General features: G+C 37.6%; 1 protein-coding gene across 2 annotated transcripts in view; it reads right to left on the bottom strand.

Moving 5' to 3' along the window:
- Window positions 1–24,596, bottom strand: part of LOC127946379 (guanine nucleotide-binding protein G(olf) subunit alpha) — a 312,100-nt gene that overhangs the window by 216,463 nt on the left and 71,041 nt on the right. Inside the window, exon 5 of one of the 2 annotated variants that reach the window (XM_052542918.1) lies at window positions 22,984–23,081. In XM_052542918.1, the coding sequence (XP_052398878.1) occupies window positions 22,984–23,081 (98 nt within the window). Of the gene's footprint in view, window positions 1–8,259; window positions 8,460–22,983; window positions 23,082–24,596 lie in introns of those variants that run through there. The other variant, XM_052542919.1, reaches the window with a different exon arrangement.

Below are 24,596 nucleotides of genomic sequence, written 5' to 3'. Positions count from 1 at the left end.
AATTAAAATTATCTGCTATGGGTGTTGTGCACAGAACACACATCATGATTAGTTCCTCTATTTGTCCTCTATATGCAAATTCATAGGTCAGGATTCACTAAACATGAATTTCAGTAAGCAGCTCAAGATAAACATTGCATGAGCTTGCATTTTTGGTTTCTCACTAAGGACAGGCAATATCTTCTAATTTGCGATATACCGGTAAAAATTCTCCCCACCATAAGAATTAGTTTCCCACAAAACAATGATAAAACCTTGTTGTCTACATATTTCTGTGTGTGACCATGCAGTGTGACATGGTGGAAAACGGACGTGAAACTGAGGAGGAGTTATGCCTCTACAATGGCTAAATGAGGAGCTGCCTCTACAGGTTTGGTCAGCCAGGGCTGTAAAGTGCAACATAAATTGTTCTCTGCAATGAATAGCATGTGTGTGATACAGTTTTGCATGTATGAGCCTGTTCTATTACTTCTATGATGCATATGTGGAGTTAACGCATGAGGGCGCCCTCTGGCCTCCAGTATGAATGAAACATAAATTACATGTGTGCTCACAAACACCCTATTTTGGGTAAAAATAGGAAATATAATAGTTCTATATAAAGAAACTTTTTTTGTCACTCAGTGGATGCATACGAATTCTATTAATTGATATTATCACAATAAATGGCAGAAAATTTTGTGATATAGTCTATATCGCCCATCCCTAGCATGTACTTGAATTGATTTAAAACACTGATGGTCTTTCTAAAATAAATTATTTCTCAGCTTCAAGACTGACACTACAGACACTAAGCAAACATTTACAGGACACACCAACACAGCTGTTCAGACAAACAGACAAAGAGAGCAGCTGGATCACTATGGTAACCCTGTTGGGTCAATAGTCAGAACTCCTCGACTTCTTGTTTTTTATCATAGACACAAACACACACACACACACACACACACACACACACACACACAAACAAACACACAAATAAACCGAATCATCCGGTTGTTCAACACCGGTACATGACACTAAGGATCTTCAAGGGGGGTTTCTGACTATATCAGTGGTTAAAATTTTGCCTGTTCTACTAATCAGACCACATCCTTATTGTCAATAATGCATTGCAAGCATACACACACTTGCACTCTTAGTCAGCGCTTAGTCGGAAAAATATACACAAAATCACCTCGTAAGCAGCTCTACGTATAATGCACAAAGACGCTCATGCATGTTCCAGCAGAGAGATTCACGCACAACTCCAGTCAAATGATGCAATGGCACTCAAACAACCTTTAGGAACACCATCAGCTGTCTGTCAGTGTGAAGTTCCTCTGATACATGAATGTGAGTGTGTTTTGTGATGGAGTCTGTCCACCTGTTGCTGACCCTCGTGTTTACTGAGCCCCTGGGATCCTAGCTTTCATCAAACCCACACCACGTGACCTGAGCCCGCTAGAGCTCCAAACAGAACAGCTAAAAATAGAACAGCTGGCCCCATCCACATCTGTTTTACATAAGAGTAAGACCCTGATTCAAATAGCTTCCACACAAACATATGCCTACACACAGAGTTTAAATAAAAATCATATGTTTTTAACTGATATGAGAGCTGTTAATATCTTGGGCACAATCACTTAATTTATCACATGCAAAACTATATCATACAATTAGCTAAAATTATGTTATTTTTGATTATGGCTTAATGCTTTAGGACGAGACACATGTAAGTAGTTATTCCTAGGCATATTGTTAATAGTCTACACAATGTTCAATTAATTTTATAGTTACATTAACTAATTATTAACACATTTAATAACCAAAAATGTAATACTGCCACATATCTAAATAGTAGCATTCCTTAATATCACACCCAAAAACTTACACATTTTTTTTGACCACTTAAACAGTATGACAAGCAGATAAGAATAATCTGGTGAAAAATAAAACTTACATAAGCTTCAAACAATGTTTTGGTTGCTAAATGAAACGTAGAACATCAGTTCAGGCACACAGTTACAAATTGCTGCTTCTACAGCAAAAAAATCAAACTAATTACAGAATATTGCTCTTTTAACATTTGTAGCTGTAGGCCGCAATGCATTAACAACATATTTTACAGTATATTTTCATGTCAAATGCAAGTACAGTAGGTGGACAGCCATGCGTACCGCCGCAAAATAATTTGCAAAACTACCGCCAGGTGGCGCAAAGGGACGGATTACGAAATGACTGTAATTGTAAAATGAGATAAAAGGAGGAAGTAAAACAACAATAACATTAGGATATAACATTGTAACATAAAAAAAAAAAAAAAAACATTAAAAAAATTACAATGAGTTAATTTCAAAAGGTAGGATAGTCTTATGCTAGTCTACTCATCAAAAATTAAAAGAAGACCTTTACACAAAGGATCATATGCATGCTATTGTTATTAAACAGTAAATAAATATAAGGCTTAAGGCTTATATATATATATATATATATATATATATATATATATATATATATATATATATATATATATATATATATATATATATATAAAGGTTAATGTTTTAATTTCATTTTCACTTCGGTTCATTCTTGGTTTAAAAAAAAAAAATCTTCAGGGTCCATATGCAGAGCAAAATGAGAACGGTCCAGCATTTAGCTATAATTATTATTAACTCTGTTATTATTCCTGATTTTTCAGGAACCAACTACCAACACTTTGCATTTTTGAATTATGCCTTATGTGTGACCAAAAATTAAGTATTATTTGTTTCAGCTGTTTTATCGTGCTGGTGCCTCACGCACATTTTCACTGGAAACAGCAGTCATTCACCATCCATTCAGCGTGAGCACCTTGACATATCATTAATTATATTTTTTTCCATCGATACTGAAACACGCGTGAACTACAAAGAATATTTACCTCATGAATAATAGTTAAGCTTCAAATGGGCAAAATCACGTATATGGAAACGTTTGGATTTCTTCCAAATGAGAAAGCCCACCTTATGCTTAGCTTTAAATTATTATTATTATTAGTTTTTTTTTATTTTTATAAATAAGCCTATATTATTATATACTGCAATTATATTTATCCATTAGAATTACATATTTTTTAATTCTTGTTTTGGTCTGATAAATTTGTTAAATTTAAAAGATTTGTTGTAAAGTGAAGGGAACTAAAAATATCCTGTGGGTACATTATAACATTATTAGGCCAGCCGTTATTATTTCAAAATTTAATATAATGCAAATGTACTGTTTTTCCGTCACAAACAAAATTTTCACAGCAGAAATAACCAAAGATGTGATGCTTACAATGTTATTAGTTTGGCATATGATAGGGAAAAAAGTTTACACACAATAGCCTAAGACACTTTGAAACTCTCCTTTTATTTTTATTGTTTATTTTTTTTATAGGCTACGTTATGAACATAAAATTTCAAACATACTGAAATACTTTATCCACGGAGTGAAGGCGGAGTGTGTTTCTGGTATCAGTGCGTGCAGAGGGGAAGTTGTTGCTGCTCACAGACTCTGCTGCCAGTGAGAGAGATGTTTCACCCGACGAAATAAATATGACCGTGGCAGCACAAGCACAGCACATCCGCCGAAAATCAACCTGCAGCAATGCTCGTTGATCGACTCGCCAATCTTTACTTTTGTAGGTTGCATGGCAGTAAATAATACGATAATATGACCACGCAGTCAATACAGATATTTAATAAAACATTAAAACAAGCAGGGCTGTAACATAAAAAAAAAAAAAAAAAAACGCACGCCAGGTCTACACCGGACACAAGTGGAGCGATTCAACAAAAGACAACAGAACCCAGTGATGGATACACTGGACACGATCCCCATCAGTAAACTGATGCTAGTTGTGTTTATGACGAAATGTACTGATTTAGCATTTATATATGTACTATGTATTTTTGCTTAATAGTGTTATCGTGCACATTTTATCTCACCTAACATTTCTAATGTGCGATAATATTAAGACCTTTGTCTGTGAGATCTGCGAGATCTCTCATGCGCGCCGTGGAGGCTGTCTGTCAGTCACACACACACACACCACAATGAGTGCAGCGCACGCACACAGTACGAAAACTCCCGCTTATTAATAAAGAGTGACGATGGCGCAGAGATTTGCTTAATAATATTTAAATGCATAGAATGCAATGCATACATCAAAAATAAACATTTAATTATTACCCATTGTTTCTCTGTCTGTACTTGTACTGTGAACAATGACAATAAAGTTGACAGATGAATTTAGTGCATTTAAGTGCCATTCAGTTGGGGTTTTAAATAAAGCATTTTCTGAGATGCACATTAAACACATAAAACATTAATTTAATTTATATTTTAATTACTGAAAATTAAGAAAACTTTTTGGTACTAAACGGCAATAACTAAACCGGACTTTTATTTTGACAGGTTGACGTACCTTTACAGTTCTGGGTATGTGATGTGATGTTAGTTTTACTCACATCAAACGGTCAGATGCTCATGAAGTGATTCTCAGAGCAGTTCTGGAGATATTGTTCATGTGTTCATGTCCTTATATAGTGAGACAGCAGACGCTGAAATTACCACAAGCATCACGTTTCTCTGTTCTCTGTTCTCTGTACGTTTGCCCGCGTCCTCAAATCAAAACACTGCTGACTCCTTGCAGTATGCCATTTCGGACGCAGCGCTTGTGTCTCCTTGCGCTTTGTGGGTGACGTAAAGGCATTGTGTCACTTTAAAAAAATCATGGCGAAAGAACCTGACGTGAGATTTAAAATAAATTAAAAGAGTCTTTGAGGCAGAGGAAGTTGCCGCGATCATTTTTTTTTTTTATTGAGTTACTCAAGGAATCGTTTCAGCCCTAATAATATGTGTACAGTGCAACAGCAAACAGCTTTTTCTTTTTACATTTTAGAGAAGTCAAGTTGCAATAACGAACAGGACCACATGGAGAAGCCAAAGACTCTACTATGGTACACAGATCCATTCAGACTAACCAAACACAACCTACACAAGCCAAATCAAAACATTATCATGAAAGTGTATGGAAACAGTGAATGTACGGAAATGTCTGTGCATAAACACATTGTCTGACCAATGCATCAAGAGCACTCATACACACATTATTATAACGGACTCACATGTGCTTACTTTATGACTCCAATGCAAGTCTCTGTTCTCTCTGGAATCTCTGATGTTATCAGCCTGGTTTACTTTATATCAGCACTGTTTTGGATAGATTGTTTTAATGCATTTGCTTACTGGACCTTTCGATTGAAAACTTTCCCGGAGTTTAGTGGCTTAAAATGATCTGATTGTTAGCAGAGAAGCAAAATTATGTTAAAGGTTTAGAATTTAAATGAAATAACTCCTACTCTCATCCATATTTGGGACTTTGCTTCAAACTTTTCTTAATATCAGAATGTAATTTATCTGGATTTAAGCCATTACATTCTTAAGAACGTCAGTGATATCTATTATATATTTTTACCTTTGTTTCTGTTACCTGGCTGACACATGGTTGCAAAAATGGTGAGAACACAATGACTATACTGCAATGACATGAGCACCCTCAAGTCCAAATTAAACATTTGATTAAACACTTTGCTCTGGATTCTTGCTGTGTGTCATGTTTAGTGGTAGTAAAGCATTCAACCCATGAAAGCAGCAGCAGAAATAACAGTGAGCTCTTTGTCATTCTGCTTGTTATCATCCTGAACCATCTGCATGCTCAACTTCCTCCTGAAAACGACCACAATACAACACACACACACACACACACACACACACACACACACACACACACACACACACACACACACACACACAGCAGTCACTAACACACATTCAGCGTAAAGGTGCAGTATTTGAAGCAGCGGACATTTGCAATGACAATAATTTAATCCAAAAAACATTTAACTTTCACATCAGTCATGCAGGAAATAATATATATATATATATATATATATATATATATATATATATATATATATATATATATATATGTGTGTGTGTGTGTGTGTGTGTGTGTGTGTGTGTGTGTGTGTGTGTGTGTTTTGTTCATAGACAAACAATGGCAGTCATTGTTAGGGTTAAGTATTGAAAAAAATTTCCAAGAACCGGACATTATAATTTAATATTTTAATTGCAGGAATGGAAAAATGTATCCCTGTTTGAGTGCAGCGCACATGAAGTGCAAGCGCGTCCACAGAGAACAGCAGTCGGCGGTTGCGGTGCGGATTCACAGTTTGAATCCATTCTCGGACCATTCCATGTATTCACACTGTAAAAAAGGTTGTTGCGGGCCAAAATTGACTTTGTCATATGTATTGACCAGTATGCAGAAAACCAAGTCAGTATATAATCATAAACACAGGCGTTTTTGTCTAAACAGAAAAACAAAACAAAAACATACACAGTATTTTTAGATCTGCGTGTGTTCGGTAGTAAAGAGACAGCAGCCTAATAAACATGCTGTCTGTCATTAATGTTAATGAATGAACAAAAGAAAATCATTCATTGATCTTTACTAAATATATTTAAAAACTTTAATCTATATTTTATTTATGAAAAGAAAACTATGAAGTGTTTTTTTATTATTTATTTATTTTTTTTTATTTTTTTTAATTTTTACAGTTTCTTTACCTGAAATTTGGTTTAATTATTTAGTTGTATTATTTATGCTTTTAAATGATTTGTTTGTTCCTAATTTATTACTGACTGTTTGTCTTCAATTTTATTTTCATTAAATTAAAATCTAGTTGTTTTGCTGTGGTATTTTTTTTTTTTAAGCATTGCTAAAATTCCAATAGGTTTCTATAGGCTGCTGATTTTTGCTTGTGTTATTCAGCTGCAACAGAATGCTTTGTAAAAAGACACAGAATAAATACTTGACATCTAAATTTGGCATTCTTTTTTATATTGGATTTTTTATCTTTATGGAATCGAAACTAGGAATTGATAAGAATCAGAATCGAAAATTAATTAAATTCAAACGATACCTAACCCTAGTCATTGTTAGCAGTCTGATCAAAAATGAACTTACAGCTGTGATTCAGATCACTTTTTGTGATTGTAAATGTGAGTTGCTATTGTGAGAGGCGGAATTACATTACATATGAATCCATAAGGGACAGATATTGCCTCTGGTCATTTGTTCTCTGAGTTCATACTCACTCTGTTTCTATATGGCACATTTGCTCTGCATGTTCCAATAGCCTGAATGTGCAGCCATATATGGACACAATCGATTAAAACACAGACACATATCTGTCATAATAGAGAAAGAGACATTAAGAGGGGATATATATATATATATATATATATATATATATATATATATATATATATATATATATAAAACTCTCTCTTTTTATGGGTGTGTTTATGCGTGCGTGGGTGCATGCAGGGGAGGGGGCGATTATTAACTACTAATCGAATAATAGCCAGCGATTATCGATTATTACTTGTATATATATATATATATATATATATATATATATATATATATATATATATATATATATATCAGGGCTGTCAAAAATAGCGCGTTAATTAGTTGTTTGTTGTTAATTACGTCAAATTTTTAACGCATTTCACGCATGCGCAGTGTGACAAATTATTCAGGTCAGGAAAGTCTCGTCGATCTCTGAATTCTCAAGATAGTAAAAAACAGCGGCGACCGCCGCAACGAAAACACAGAAGAAGCTTAAGGTTTTACCCCAGTTACTCTCAAATACATTCATGCCAAGCTCGATAAACAGAGACGAATTTTGGTAGTTTATACGCTGGAGCTTCTTCCTGTTATAGCATCCTGTGTTTCACACTGCGCATGCGCAGAACGCCTACATGCAATGCAGCGAAAATTACAGCTGTTTGGAAAAGCATATGCATTTTTACTTGGTTTTACTGGCACTTGAAGCCTTCAGAACGTGAAAATATCGATCCTAAAGTATTGTGGCAGAGCAAATGAACACCTCCCAAAAACAAGAGTGCCCAGAGTGCTGCTTATGTGATGTTGGCGCATGTTTGTGTTTCTGAGTTCATTCTTTCGAGTTTCTCTATGCATAATTTCATAGATATGTGGCTATATTTAAAATATGAATTAACACATGTGGAATTATATATGGAATTATATACATAACAAAAAAGTGTGAAACAACTGAAAATATGTCATTCTAGGTTCTTCAAAGTAGCCACCGTTTGCTTTGATTACTGCTTTGCACACTCTTGACATTCTCTTGAAGAGCTTCAAGAGGTAGTCACCTGAAATGGTCTTCCAACAGTCTTGAAGGAGTTCCCCGACAGATGCTTAGCACTTGTTGGCCCTTTTGCCTTTAGTCTGCGGTCCAGCTCACCCCTAAACCATCTCGATTGGGTTCAGGTCCGGTGACTGTGGAGGCCAGGTCATCTGGCGCAGCACCCCATCACTCTCCTTCTTGGTCAAATAGCCCTTGATGCCTTCAGTGTGACTCTACAATTTTCATAGTCATGAAAATAAAGAAAACTCTTTGAGGGTTAGGTAGCGCTTGAATTTAATTAATTTTTGGTCTGTACTGTATATATATACATATATACACACACACACACATTTAATGTATATATGTATATATATATATATATATATATATATATATATATATATATATATATATATATATATATATTAGGGATGTGGATTTCAAGCAAAAGTAATAGTGCTGCAACGACGCATCGACATCATCGACACTTTATATCTCGCCTAATGGCGGCTTCTGCTCCTTGGAATGGAGAAAGTTGCATTCTATCACAAAAACAATAGGAAGACATATTGGCGCAGAATTCCTAAAATAATTAGCTGATTTCCTCTCAGACCTTCTGGTTACAGTTGATAAGGCGCTAATCATGGGAAATTTTAATATTCACGTTGATAATACAAATGATGCATTAGGACTTGCGTTTACTGACCTAATAAACTCTTTTGGAGTCAAGCAAAATGTCACCAGGCCCACTCATCGTTTTAATTATACACTAGATTTAATTATATAGCATGGAATCGATCTTACTGCTATAGATATCGTACCTCAATGTGATGATGTTACAGACCATTTCCTTGTATTGTGCATGCTGCATATCACTGATATTAACTATATGTCTCAGTGTTACCGTCTGGCCAGAACTATTGTTCCAGTCTCCAAAGACAGATTCACAAATAACCTGCCTGATCTATCTCAACTGCTATTTGTACCCAAAAATACACATGAATTAGACTAAATGACTGACAACATGGGCACTATTTTCTCTAATACATTAGAAGCGGTTGCCCCCATCAAATTTAAAAAGGTTAGAGAAAAACGTACTGTGCCATGGTATAACAGTAATACTCACTCTCTCAAGAAAGTAACTCGTAGTCTTGAATGCAAATGGAGAAAAACTAACTTGGAAGTTTTTAGAATTGCATGGAAAAACAGTATGTCCAGCTATAGACAGGCTCTAAAAACTTCTAGGGCAGAGCATATCCACAAACTCATAGAAAATAACCAAAACAATCCAAGGTTTTTATTTAGCACAGTGGCTGAATTAACAAATTACCAGGCGCCAACTGATTCAAATATTCCACCAATGTTAAATAGTAATGACTTTATGAATTTCTTCACTGATAAAATAGATAACATTAGAAATACAATAGCGAATGTAGATTCTACAGCATCTAATACTTTAGATTCATCCATCGCACCCAAAGATAAACTGCAGTGCTTTACAAATATAGGAGAGGACGAGCTAAATAAACTTATCATCTTTAGGTCACGTCCCAAAACCTTTCAAGCTGGTGGTAATTAAGCCTCTTATTAAGAAACCAAAACTACATCCTAGTGAACTGGCAAATTATAGGCCTATTTCAAATATTCCATTTATGTCTAAAACTTTGAGCACCAATTGAGCACCTTCCTGAACAAAAATGAACTGTACGAAGAATTTAAAATTTGAATTTAAAATCAGGTTTCAGGCCCCACCATAGCACAGAAACTGCACTTGTTAAAATTACAAATCACCTGCTTCTTGTGTCAGATCAAGGCTGCATCTCATTTCTAGTCTTACTTGAACTTAGTGCTGCGTTCGACACCATAGATCATGACATACTCATAGATCGATTACAAAACTATACAGGTATTCAAGGGCAGGCTCTAAGATGGTTTAGATCCTACCTGTCCGATCGCTACCATTTCGTTTACTTAAATGGGGAGTCATCTCATTTATCATCAGTAAAATATGGAGTGCCACAAGGATCCGTCCTAGGTCCCCTTCTATTTTCAATATACATGTTGCCCCTTGGTAATATTAATAGAAAATACGGAATTAGCTTCCACTGTTATGCTGATGATACTCAGCTATATATCTCAACGAGACCAGATGAAACCTCTAAATTATCTAAGCTAACAGAGCGTGTTAAAAATTTAAAAGATTAGATGACCAATAATTTTCTCCAATTAAATTTGGATAAGACAGAGATATAAATTATTGGAACAAAAAAACACTACACAGAATCTTGTAGATTACAATCTGCAACTAGACGGATATACTGTTACCTCCTCTACAGTCAAAAATCTGGGTGTTATATTAGACAGCAACTTCTCTTTTGAAAATCATATTTCCCATGTTACAAAAACTGCATTCTTCCATCTTAGAAACATTGCCAAGCTACGAAACATGTTGTTTGTTTCTGATGCAGAAAAGCTAGTTCATGCATTCATGACCTCTAGACTGGACTATTGTAATGCACTTCTAGGTGGTTGTCCTGCTTCTTCAATAAACAAGCTACAGGTAATCCAAAATGCAGCAGCTAGAGTCCTTACCAGGTCAAGAAAATATGATCATATTACCCCAATTTTACAGTCTCTGCACTGGCTACCTATTAAGTTCCGCATCGGTTACAAATTATCATTACTTGCCTATAAAGCCCTAAATGGTTTAGCTCCGGCATACCTAACTAGCCTTCTACCACGCTACAATCCATCACGCTCCCTAAGGTCACAAAACGCTGGACTTTTGGTAGTTCCTAGGATAGCAAAGTCCACTAAAGGACGTAGAGCTTTTTCACATTTGGCTCCCAAACTCTGGAATAGCCTTCCTGATAATGTTTGGGGTTAAGATAAACTCTCTCTGTTTAAATCTAGGTTAAAAACGCATCTCTTTCGCCAAGCATTTGAATAATGTATCTTAAATTGTGAGTATAGTTGTATTTGATCAAAATGTGCATTCTTATTCTTTAGCTTGGGTTAAACTAATAAATTTTACTTTGTTGGAACAGCGGCGATGCTAATGATGTCTCTGTTTGTTTCTATGTCTTGCCACAGGATTTACATCCCGTGGTAACTAGGATTTACACAAGCTCCAGTCTGGATCCAGAACACCTGAGAAGAGATGATGCTGACCCTCAGAGGACCTCAGATGATGCTAATCCTGAATCAACAACAGAACTAACAAATATTGCTACAAGTGTGACTGCATCATATATTAATTATTAATAATATGAATAATGTTCATCATCTGGCTGACTACGTCTTGTTAATTTTTCTACAAATCCTGTCATACGTGCACAAACTGACAGTCACCACCTATAAGCTATTACTAAATATTGTAGAAACATAATTTTCTGTAAAGTTGCTTTGTAATGATTTGTATTGTAAAAAGCGCTATACAAATAAACTAGAATTGAATTGAATTGAATCATATCTCTGGATTCAAGACAGGACTTTGGGCGGCACATCGTGCAGCCTCTCAATCTAGGAAATGTGATCGTGTTAACTTGTGACCTGTGTTTACCCATTATGAAAATAAACCATAGCAGAACCCTGACTACATTTGGTTTGTGAAGAACATTTCATGACATCTCAGAGAACTGTAAATTTGTGGCTACTGTGGTTAAACTATAAACGCTATCATTAACTCATATTTACCATTGTAAAATAATTTTCTTTGCTTCTTTATTTTTGTATACTGTAAAAACTTAAACCACATTTAAGTATTTTTTGAAAAAAATTTTGTAAAGTTATCTAAAGGATTAAAAAAAAGAACCCTAGATTAATAATTTATTTTAATAAAAATAACCGTTAGAGTAGTCGACTAATCGAAAAATAATCGTTAGATTAGTCGACAGAAAAAATAATCGTTAGTTGCAGCTCTAAAAATTAATAATCGATAATTGGTGGGTATTATTCGATTAGTAGTTAATAATCACCCCCCTCCCGCGCATGCACCCACATACCCACGCATGCATAAACACACACCCTTAAAAAGAGAGAGAAGGGAGAGAGACTATTCAGGCTTTCAATCTGCATGATAACAAACTGTTTCATTCATTAGAGAAAGGTCTATCCTAACCCAAGCCAATTGATGGTTTTATGATTACTGAAACATATTAATATAACATAACCGAATGACTGAACTTATTAACATAACAGTGCGTCTATTATCAACTAGCCTACTCACAAGGCTGTAAGACTAGGGCATTTTTATTTTTAAAATGAGCATTAACATTCATAGCATTTTCAAAAAAGAGTTTACAGATTAATTAAGATTAGAACTGATCAATTCAGACATGAATATTATGTTTAAAAACATTTTAGGCTATGTGCTAAAACAGAATATCATAAAACGCAGTACGTGCTAAAACATATTTTGAACAGCTTGAATGACAGCACTAATATGAACATAAATTTTAATGTCTGTATTTATAACAATAATTTATTTCATTTTTTTAAATTTTTTTATTAGCATGTCCACAGTTCTACAGTTATTGGCGTTGTCTCCCTTCCCCGGCTGGCCTTTGCTCAGACTGCACTTCACGCTCCGGGCTGGTGTTCTGTCCATCTCTGCTACCCTGTCAGATTTTGCTACCTCCAATGAAAAAAGTAGGTAGTACTTACAGTATATGGGCCCGCCAAACCGAGGGGGAGCTTTTAATTGAAACGAGGGTACAAATATAGAGCCTAACACTGCCAGGCACGGGGATAATAAGATATTCCTCTGCCCGAGTCCGACATGAGCCCATGTCGCTGTCCTCATTACTCAGCTGCTGCTGCAGCCATTATAAGAGTTTAGTTTTGGTTTTTAATGGTAAAGTGGTCATATTTCGTTTCGATTCTTGATGAATTTAATTCAGAAATTTTATGTTTTTCATTTTATGTTTGTTAAATTCAAGTTTGTTTGTCTTTTAAATAGCCTACAAAGCGGCCAGCGCAAGACCATGAGCTGAGCATTTTTGTCAGTTTATCTTTCTCAAAAAATAAAAGAAAAAAAGAATAGCTTCATAATATTTTAGGAATTAAATCAAAATTACGACAATGAAATCATCTTACATTGCATGAAGTAAAATGTATACCTGTATACTACTCCAAAACAAATATTAAAAAAAAGAAAAAATATGTGGCACCTGTCGTTCTTCACATTTAAATCGAAAAACAGCAAAAGACTTACTGATGATTTTTTAAACTCGAATTTATTTCACTAGACCCTCAACTGAATTAAATTGTTGTTGTTTTTTTTTTTTTTTCAACATGCACTCAAATATGTATTCGTTTTTATTTTCGTGCTGCAAATATTAAAGGGATAGTTCACCCAAAAATGAAAAAAAAATGTCTTTAATGAATCACCCTCATGTAATTCCAAACCCGTAAGACCTAGAAAGGTAATAAAACATCTTTAAAGTAGTCCATGTGACATCAGAGGGTCAGTTAGAATTTTTGGAAGCATTGAAAATACATTTTGGTCCAAAAATAGCAAAAACTACCATTTTATTCAGCATTGTCTTCTCTTCCGTGTCTGTTGTGAGCGAGTTTAAAACACTATAGTTTAGTGATATCCGGTTCGCGAACGAATCACTCGATGTAACTCAAAATAATCGCACAGCCTAATCGATAATCGGTCATTAAATCGACTAATCGAAAATCAACTAATCGTGACCCATCCCTAATATATATATATTTAAATACATGGAGAGGACTATTTCGGAAACTCGGTTTCAAAAAGTGAACAGAAGAACAAATATGAAGAGAAGCACAGATAACCAGAGATCTCGATAACCAGATGTTGAGAACACACACATGGACTAGCTGATTGGGCAGGACTACAAAGACGAAACTTGAAATTCACTATAGCATCTATAAAGATAGCCTTCATGCTTTTAATGTGAAACTAGCCACAGCTAGACAGAATTTATTCTCAAACCTTATAAACAGTAACTTAAATAACACTCGTACTCTTTTTGCCACTGTTGAGAGACTGACAAACCCCCCAAGTCAGATTCCCAGTGAAATGCTCTCAGACAGCAAATGCAATGAGTTTGCTTCTTTCTTTTCTGAGAAGGTCATCAATATCAGGAAGGTGATTAGCACATCCTCAAGTAATGCAGAGGTCAGACAGATTATGCCACAATATCAAAAATATATTATGTCTATTTTTAAAATAATTGATAGCAAAATTCTGGAAGATACAGTGCAGCAACTAAAATCCTCAACCTGTTGTCTTGACACACTTCCCACATCTTTTTTTCAAAAGTGTGCTTAACTGCTTAGAAGCAGATGTCTTAGAAGTGGTGAATGCCTCACTTCTTTCTGGGACATTTCCAAACTCCCTAAAAACTGCAGTTGTTAAGCCCCTCTTGAAAAAGAACAATCTTGATAACACAATTTTGAGCAATTTTAGACCAATATCTAATCTTTCTTTTATAGGCAAAATTATAGAAAAGGTAGTTTTTAAATCAGCTGAACAAATACTTAAACTCAAATGGATACCTGGACAATTTTCAATCTGGTTTCCGACCGCATCACAGCACAGAGACAGCACTCATTAAGATAATAAATGATATTCTCTTAAATTGTGACTCTGGCAAAATATCGGTGCTGGTATTGCTAGATCTCAGTGCTGCGTTTGACACTGTCGATCATAACATACTACTAGAGAGACTGGAAAACTGGGTCGGGCTTTCTGGGATGGTACTCAAATGGTTCAGATCATACTTAGAAGGGAGAGGCTATTATGTGAGTCTAGGAGAGTCTAAGTGGACGTCCATGACATGCGGAGTCCCACAAGGCTCAATTCTTGCACCGCTCTTGTTTAGCCTGTATATGCTTCTACTAAGTCAAATAATGAGAAAGAACCAAATTGCCTATCACAGCTATGCTGATGATACCCAGATTTACCTAGCCTTATCTCCAAATGACTACAGCCCCATTGATTCCCTAATTGCATTGATGGAATTAATAGTTGGATGTGCCAGAACTATCTTCAGTTAAATAGGGAAAAAACTGAAGTCATTGCATTTGGAAACAAGATGAAGTGTTCGAGGTGAATGCATACCTTGACTCTAGGGATCAAACAACTAAAAATCAAGTCAGGAATCTTGGTTTGATTCTGGAGACAGACCTTAGTTTCAGTAGTCAGGTCAAAGCAGTAACTAAATGGAGTAACTAAAACTTGGAGAAACTTGTTCATGCCTTTATCACCAGCAGGGTGGACTATTGTAATGGGCTCCTCACCGGCCTTCCCAAAAAGACCATTAGACAGCTGCAGCTCATCCAGTACACTGCTGCCAGGATTCTGACAAGAACCAGAAAATCTGAGACCAGTGCTCAGGTCTTTACACTGGCTTCCTGTTACATTTAGGATTGATTTTAAAGTACTTTTACTCGTATATAAGTCACTAAATGACCTAGGACCGAAATATATTGCAGATATGTTCACTGAATATAAACCTAACAGAGCACTCAGATCACTAGGATCAAGTCAGTTAGAAATACCAAGGATTCAAACAAAACAAGGGGAGTCCGCCTTTAGTTACTATGCTGCCCGCAGTTGGAATCCGCTTCCAGAAGAGATCAGACGTGCTAAAACACTAGTCACATTTAAATCTAGACTCAAAACCCATCTTTTTAGCTGTGCATTTATTGAATGAGCACTGTGCAATGTCCAAACAGATTGCACTATATTTTCACTGTTTTTTTTTCTTATGTAAAATCATTTTCTAACTGTTTTTAAATGTTTTAATCATTTTAAAGTTTTAAAATTGATTGTTTTATTTTTGTTATTATTTTTCTTCATGATCATTTTACTTTATTTTATGTAAAGCACTTTGAATTACCATTGTGTACGAAATGTGCTATATAAATAAACTTGCCTTGCCTTGCCTTGCCTTACAAAGAAAGGCCCTGTCAAGGGAAAGACGACGGTTTACCATCAGGGAACCGTATTATCAAATAATACACATATGGAATTATCAGTAAGGAAATCACTACATATTAGCCACCCAGCTTATTACAGGGGCTTACAGAATGGCCATGCAGACACAAGTACTGGGACTGGAATTGGACTCCTCCACTGAGTTTGACAACTGGGGCTGCTGGATTATGCTCATCTTCAGAGTTTGCCAACTGGGGAACACATCTGTAGAGAAGGATATTGTGCTCAGCACCTGCAGCTCTGCAAATGTCTGCTAGAGAGTGCCTCACTCCTAAGGAGCACAGCTCATCCTGTATCTGGTATGCCAAGGTGATGGCATCCACTATCAAGTGAGCCAACCTCTCAACTTAACTCCAATAACTATAAAAATGGACCAAAGTGCTATACGTAAATAGTATATAAACTATAAATAATAATTAAAGCTGCAAGCAGCGATGAATGGGCCCTCGCACCCGGGCTCACCGGCAGCGAGTGGTTTTAAGTAAATAGGTGAATGGTGAGAAATATGCATTTAAACTCATAAATATAAGTGGAATATATCAAAGTTTATTCTGTACATGTGCCAATCTTCCTGTTGCCAGCAGGTGGCGCTCTCATTATAATGGAATATTGGCCTTCAGATGTGCTCAGACCAGGACTCCTATCGAACATGTGAAGTTTGGGGAAGATCGAACATTTTATGCCTGAGTTACAACAACTTCTCTTGCTGTGGCGAGCCATCAAATGTTGTCATGGTGCCATGGACACACCCTTTAACAAAAACTCAAGATCTCCACAATTTAACATTGCACAGGCCTTTAGATAAGACTGACCACAAAAAATACATTAATGTCAAAAAATTTCTAGGAGTAGTTTGTCGCAGCTTAAAACATGTCACTTAATGTTGCCAGCAGGTGGCGCTATGACTATAACTGAATATTGGCATGTAGATCTGTTAAGGGCAGAAGTCTTATCTAACATGTGAAGTTTGGGGAAGATTTTCAGAGTTTCAGCAACTTCTTTTTTCATGGCTTTTTTCATACTTTTTTGTAGGTATTGGTGTATTACATCTGTGTACCGATTTTTGTACATGTACGTGAAACATAGCTCAAGGCGCACTCCGTTGAAAGTGTATTGGTGGTGCTATCGAGCCAGGGCTCTCCAACCCTGCACCTGGAGAGCTACATTCCTGCAGAGTTGGAGAGCCCTGGTCTAGAGAGAAATTTTAGAAACATCAAGTCAATAACATATGCATAAACTATTTCTTAGAGCATTCCTTCCTCATACAGTCATACAGTCTATTATACTAAGTAAAGACCTGCATAGGAATTAGGGGTGTAACGATATGCGTATTTGTATTGAACCGTTCGTTACGAGGCTTTCGGTTCGGTACGCGGTACGCATTATGTACCGAACGGTTCGTTGGACTAATTAATTATATGTGAAAAAAAAAAAAGAGAAATATAATGATATGCATTCAACAAGGTAGCCCAATAACCCAAACGACGTTACAGGCAACGCCCCTGACACTCCCGAAGAAGAAAAAAAACACCAACTTATTGTTATATGTTTATGTTAGGATACTCAGTCAGGCGCTCGCTCACTCAGTATGTGCTGAAGGCTCGTTGCAAAATGGCCAATGCGTTTAACAGACCAGAAATAAAAGATCCTCCAATAACCAACAGGTATGGTGTTTGGGTGCACTTTGGATTCCCTTTAAGCTATAATGGTGATGGCAAGAGAGTGGTGGATAAAAAAACAACGGTATGTCGCATCTGTTACACCAGCGGGAATACAAAAAAAAAAACACCAGCGGGAATACTTGAAACATGTCAACTCATTTACGCCGACATCACCTTATTGTGTCAGTATCTGGGAAAAGACGAAAAAAAGGAGAAACATACATGCAACAAACTATCCCCGCAGCATTTAGACACCGGTACACCATTATAGCTTACAGGGAATCCAAAGTGCACCCAAACACCAGACCTGTTGGTTATTGGATCTTCTATTTCTGGTCTGTTAAATGCATTAGACATTTTGCAACGAGCCACCAGCGCGTGCTGAGTGAGCAAGCGCCTTAGGGGCCGTTCACAAATCGTGCCTAAAAACGCGTGGAAAACGCTAGTCTCGCCGCTTTCTCCTCCTTTCCAAAGCGTTCGGGCAGAAGCGCTCATGAGGCGTCTGTCTTTGCTAAGCAACAATGATGTGCTCTCTCCATGAGACGCGGAAATTTCAGCAAAGGATAAATCGATTTGCAGCTCTAAAAATCGCTTGCAGTAGCTCTGCTACTAAATTTTTTTCTAAATGGCAATACATATACAACTATGATCAGCTGTTCCTTCATCTTGGCTGAGCTTTTAACGTTTTTACAAGGATGAAGCTGATTGGTTAGTTCTTGTCACATGACCCGTGGTGCTCTTGCGGCATTCTGAAAAGTTTAGATGTTTTTACATTTTGCTGTATCTAAAACGTACCGAACCGAACCGTGACATCAGTGTATCGTATCGAACCGAACCGTGAATTTTGTGAACCGTTACACCCCTAATAGGAATCCAAATGCACAAAAAGTGAGATGAAGAGAAAGTTTAGACTGCATCAGTGGGTCACAAAAGTAAACAGATCAACTGCATTATCCAATAGGTTGTGCTGCTGTAGCGTATCTGACTCGAACCAGACAAATTAAAGAGTTGATCAGGGCTGTGGTTGAAACATGAGCCAAATTCCTCAGGAAGGCAACCGGAGGTAGTTCCACAAGTCAGAAACAAGTTAACCAACCAACCAACTCTTTCACAGAACAGCTTTCAGCATTAACACCACTAGAACAATCATTGACAATTTCAATTCAGAGAAGAGATTGTCTATTTTGGGGCAATAATTGATAGGCCAGACATCACGTGTAAACCCATGAGAGTACTACACAAGATCCTTTTACTTCCCCCACCTAGCAGAACCAGACTGAAATTCCTAAGGAGGGCCTTTTAACCTCTGGTCTCCACAGAAATCTTTGTCAGATAATGGCAAAGAAAACTGTATTTTCAACATGTATATATGGATGAAAACGAACTCAAAAAGACTTATAAATGAATATCAGTCCATCGCTTCACTCCATATTCATTTATATGTAACCCACACATTTGGCTATCATGTTTATAATCACGTATTGTGTATGTCTTTTAATAACTATTGGATAGCTTAAGGATACATATTCATGTTTCATATGTATGTGCTTGAATCTGCTTGCTTGAAACAGTCATGACCATCAGTTATTTGTCAAATGTATCATATTCTTTTTATAGGAATCATGTCCAAAATTAGACCCTGCAAGAGTGGGAAAATTCAGAAAATGTGCTTGATAAGATAACATATGATTTATGATACCCCCGAGCCAAGACAATATCTGATTGGTCAAGACAACATTCGAGGTGTGGCCAACAGGCCAGTTTAAATACTTAGGACACCATAAAATCTTGCTTTTAGCTTTTAGCTTTTGTTAATCTTTTGCTATCAGTCATGTCTAATTTTAGTTTTAGCTTTGCTTTTGCTATCAGTCATTCCAGCTTTTAGTATGCTTTTAGCTTATAGCTTTGCTTCCTAGCTTTAGCTTTTAGTCATTACTGTTAGCTGTTCTTTGAGGCCTGCACCCCTGCTGCTACTTTGCCACGATGAGAAGAACCACCAGCTAGTAGGGTTGCCACCTTCAATACAGAGAAATAAGGGACGCCTGTTGTTTAGTTTATGTTTTGTGGTAAATCACAACTTAAAACATTCTGTATTAATTGCTAATGAACTTTAGTAATTGTATAAGGTGGCGCGAACACAGATTTTGGATAAAATATTTGTCATTGTTTGCAAACAGTAACACCATCCAAACAGTGAAACCACATAATAAATAACCGATTTACAAACATTTTCTAAATTCATGTAAAACACACAATTCTAATTCTAATACATTAATTAATATTAACTAATAATGAACTGCACTTATACAGCAATTGTTAATCTTTGTTCATGTTAATTTCCACATTTAATAATACTTTATTAAAATCTTGTTAATATTAGTTAATGCACTGAACTAACATGAACAAACAATGAACACCTTTATTTATATTAACTAATATTAACAAAGATGAATAAATACTGTAAAAAATGTATTTCTCACTCATTGTTAGTTCATCTTAGTTAATACACTTATGTTTAATAAATCAACCTTATTGTAAAGTGTATGAATGTTGTTCTCCCGAGGCATGCTGTCGCTGACAAGCCACCGTGCGAAACAGAAAACACTTGTCGACAAATTGTGCTTGATACTCATTTCCGCTGACACGATTCCTCCCAGTCTCGTCAGTACTTTTGCCTCCGCTTTAGTTTCAGCGCTGGACGCGGGGGGGTGGGGGGGTGGGGGGTTGTTTGTGTGGTATCTGGAGCGGCCTCCGCCATTCATTCAAATCGACGCTCTGTCAAGAGACCCGCCCTCCTCTGACTGGCTGTGAACCTGAAACAAACCAATCAATCCACCAATGGCAGCGAGTATTACCCAATCAGGGGCAGAATAGGACGAGTCTTCACAGAATGCCGGTGGGATGATCTGCATGAGATACGAAAATACGGGACGGAAATTTTTATTCTCAAATACGGGACAATTCTGTATTTTAAGGGACAAGTGGCAACCCTACCACCTAGTCTCGTCAAACTACTTTTCTTTTCCGTTTGAGAGTTTTGTGTTCTGAGTTAAGTTTTATAATGATGTGTCTGACCTCAACTGCCCGTTCAACTTTAACCAGCCACACAACTCTGCATCGTCAGCCCAACCACGGGCTTCCCAAGACGTCACTTCAGCAACTACTTAGCTGTCAGCCAATCAGCGACATCGGGAAACCACTTTCAACGACAACAAAGGGGACTCCCTTTTCACATGAAACGCAAGTAACTTTATCTCCAGACTGTGAACTCAATGCGAGGGCTAATTAAGTGATTGATGGTTGTTCATGTCTATGCAATTTAACGTATTGCTGTAAACTTGGGATTCCACATTTCCATTCTCTTAAACTCATTCTTTGCCTAACTTTCATTCTTCCTGCAACTTGTGTGAATGTGTGAGTGCGTGCGTTCATGTGTTAGATTAGTTTATATGTCTAATATATCTAATAAAGCCTTATTCATATTGAAAAGAGAAGTGTCTTGTGTTTTGTGCTTACAAGTTAATGTCTTAAACTGCTGATCTTGTTACTGTGCTAATTGATAGTGTTTTCCCTATAGTTTGGTGTGGCGAGTGCGGCGGGGCCGAGGGATGTGGGAACAAGGAGTGAGGCCGGTGGAATGATTGGGAAATCAGCGACACCTGCGACCCACCGCCGGTCTCAAGTCCCACGTAGGAGATGGAAGGATATAAAACTGGAGCGACGATAGTGAAGGACGAGAGAGGACCAGGCCTGGGCTTTTAGTTGTGTTTTGCTTTTTATTTGAGCGCACTAGTCGTCCTTGAGGGGCTGGTGCCCTGTTTTGTGTTTATTTTGTGATTATTAAAGTTTCTGTTTGATTGTGCGCCGGTTCCCGTCTCCTCATTCCAGATGAATACGAAGGTTTTATTATTACAGTGGTTTTGAAGCCCGGGAAAACGAGGGACGTGCTGCTGAAGATCCCTCGCCGCTGTGGTGAATCCGCGGTGCCATCGAGCTGGCGAGGAGTGTGGGCTGGAGCGAGTTGCGGGGGATGGGCGAGCTCGCTGCTGGCCGCCCGCGATGTGGAGGGGCGGTTGCCGTCCGTGAGGGAGCGGAGGAGTCGGCGCCATTCGCCAGAGAGCAGGAGCCTGCTGCCGTCTGCCTGAATGGGGAGGAGCAGGGAACGGGGGACTCCTGCCGGCTGCCCAAAACCGGAGGAGCCGTCGCCGTCCACTGGGCGGCGGAGGAGTGTCGTGCCGTCCACCGAGGGCCGTCCAGTGCCACCACCAGGCACCGCAGAGGAAATCACCCAGTTGGTGGAGGGCCGAGCAGCAGTGCGTCTGGGAACCGGAATTTTTTTTTTCTTCCTCTCTCCCCTTTGTCGCTCCTCCTTCCATTTCCTTTTCTCTCGCCTCATCTGTCCTACCCCCAGTTTCCCGAAGGTGCCCGTGAGCGGTGGGGGGGGGGGGGGGGGGGGGGGGGGGTTTGGAAGCGAGGGGCGATGGGGGTATGTGGCGAGTAGGGCGGGGCCGAGGGAAGTGGGAACAAGGAGTGAGGCCGGCGGAATGATTGGGAAATCAGCGTCACCTGCGACCCACCGCCGGTCTTGAGTCCCACGTAGGAGATGGAAGGATATAAAACTGGAGCAACGATAGTGAAGGAAGAGAGAGGACCAGGCCTGGCTTTTAGTTTATGTTTTGCTTTTTATTTTCAAGCAACAGTCGTCCGTGAGGGGCTGATGCGCTGTTCTGTGTTTATTTTTAAATATTAAAGTTTCATTTGGTTTGTCCGCCGGTTCCCGCCTCCTTCCCGGTGATTATGGAGTTTTTATTATTACATTTGGATATTAATATCCAGCGCAGATTTGATGTTAAACGGCTCGTTTAGTGAATCGCAGAGCGTCTCAGTGATCAGTCGTGAAAAAGTGATTCTGTTCAAATTCCCTTTTAAATTTTAAATGATTCCCTTTCAGCTAAATTGACCTGTTTCCCTTACACTGCACACGGGTTCTGTAGCAACTCTCAGACAAGAAACTTTCACTCAGCAAATATGATAGATGATCAGGAGACACGCTGTGGGAGATGATAGCACTACTGTGGGAGTAAAGCTGACACATATCAAAACAGATACTCACTACTGTGCACAGTCAATGAGCTGATACTCGTTTGAGCGCTCGAAACAGGCCTTCACTCCCTCATCATCCCACAGATTCTTTGCATGCTCAAAAAACTCCTGTAAAAATAGAAATAACACAATATAGAGTTAGCAAATACAAAATAAGCATCTGTGTGACAATATATAAAAAATAAAAAAAGGAAAATAAAACAATCTTTAAAACAATCTCTTAAAACAATCACTCACAATTATATCAAAACACCTTTGACACTAACAAGCACAAAAAAATAAATTCATAACAGAATAGGGCTGTCACTTTTGTGAAAAAAATCATTTTCGATTTTTAAGACATAAGTGTTCATTGAATCGATTGTAAAATCGATTTTCCATGTCGAAAAAAAGACTTTCCTTTTTCAATGTCAAATAAAGGACAAACGTAAAGAGAGCGCTGGAAACGCACAAGTCAGCAATATTTCTTATTTATTGGCATGAAGTTTCATGCAGAATAACAGCAACAGGAGTGCAACATTCTCGAAAAAATATATATGCAGAGGGGACGGCTGCCATAACAAAAGAAAAACATCACTGCAGGCTTCAACCCGGCTGCCTTTATGATTTAGGCAATTAAAAAATCTCCAAGATTATTTTAAATAATGATTCAATCCATTTCAAACAACTGTTCAAAAAAATGAAACTTTAAATGGACTTGAGAACAGGCCATGTGTGTTTTTTTTTTATTGAAAGTAACCGACACTTAGGATAGGCAGCACTACGCAGGCATAACTGCGCAAAAGGCTAGGGCCATTACAAATTTATTGGACATGAAAACAAGTCGATCAACATTTTCGGGGTCCAGAGCAGAGCGTTTTTTATTCACTATATGTCCAGCTGTTGAGAAGACGCGCTCCGACCGCACTGATGTCCCAGGGACACTCAGGTAGAGCTGCGCAAGGTGGGGGTATCACTGCCAATTCTCCACCACAGAAGCCGGTCGCTGTCAGCTTGCAATGGTCCTTTTCATAACTCAGAATTTGCGCGAATAAGGCGAATTTGCGTCTACTGCGCCGCGAGACCTCCAGACGCACGTAAACGCGTCTTTACATTGACTTAACATTGAAATCATTTGCGGCAGATGCTGTATTCGCGTTTGGGATGAACGCAACATAAGAGGTCGCTTTCGACGTCACTGGGTCTTCTATGCGTGTAAAATTGCTGGTATTTTCTGTCTAGCTTTTGCAAGGCATACCGCACTCTCTGAATTATTTATTTTCTTTTTCTGCTTGTTTGTGAGTTTTGTTACATATATATTTTTTAATTGTTTCATTAGTTTAAAATTAATAGTGTACATATTTGGTTAAAATCGATTACCTATTTTCATTTTCAAAACTTTTTTTGGTTGGTCTGATCGATTGTGCAAACGATTTTTGAACTAAAAGTGACTGCCCTATAACAGAATGTAAGAAAGTAGGACTGGTTTTAATGGGAAACTGTGTAAACAGGAGTAAAACAGCTGGGGACATACATAAAGCAAGGCTTTATCTGCTACACAACGCTATAAATATAATATAGGTAGATCTAAATCTGTTTGATTGCTTATACAGTAGGTGGACAACCAGAATGGGTAATACCGTT

Source organism: Carassius gibelio, chromosome A24 (genome assembly GCF_023724105.1).
Source record: "Carassius gibelio isolate Cgi1373 ecotype wild population from Czech Republic chromosome A24, carGib1.2-hapl.c, whole genome shotgun sequence".
Classification (NCBI taxonomy): domain Eukaryota; kingdom Metazoa; phylum Chordata; class Actinopteri; order Cypriniformes; family Cyprinidae; genus Carassius; species Carassius gibelio.
Note: the sequence above shows the minus strand (reverse complement) of the source record. Positions and strands in the feature narration are given on the sequence as shown.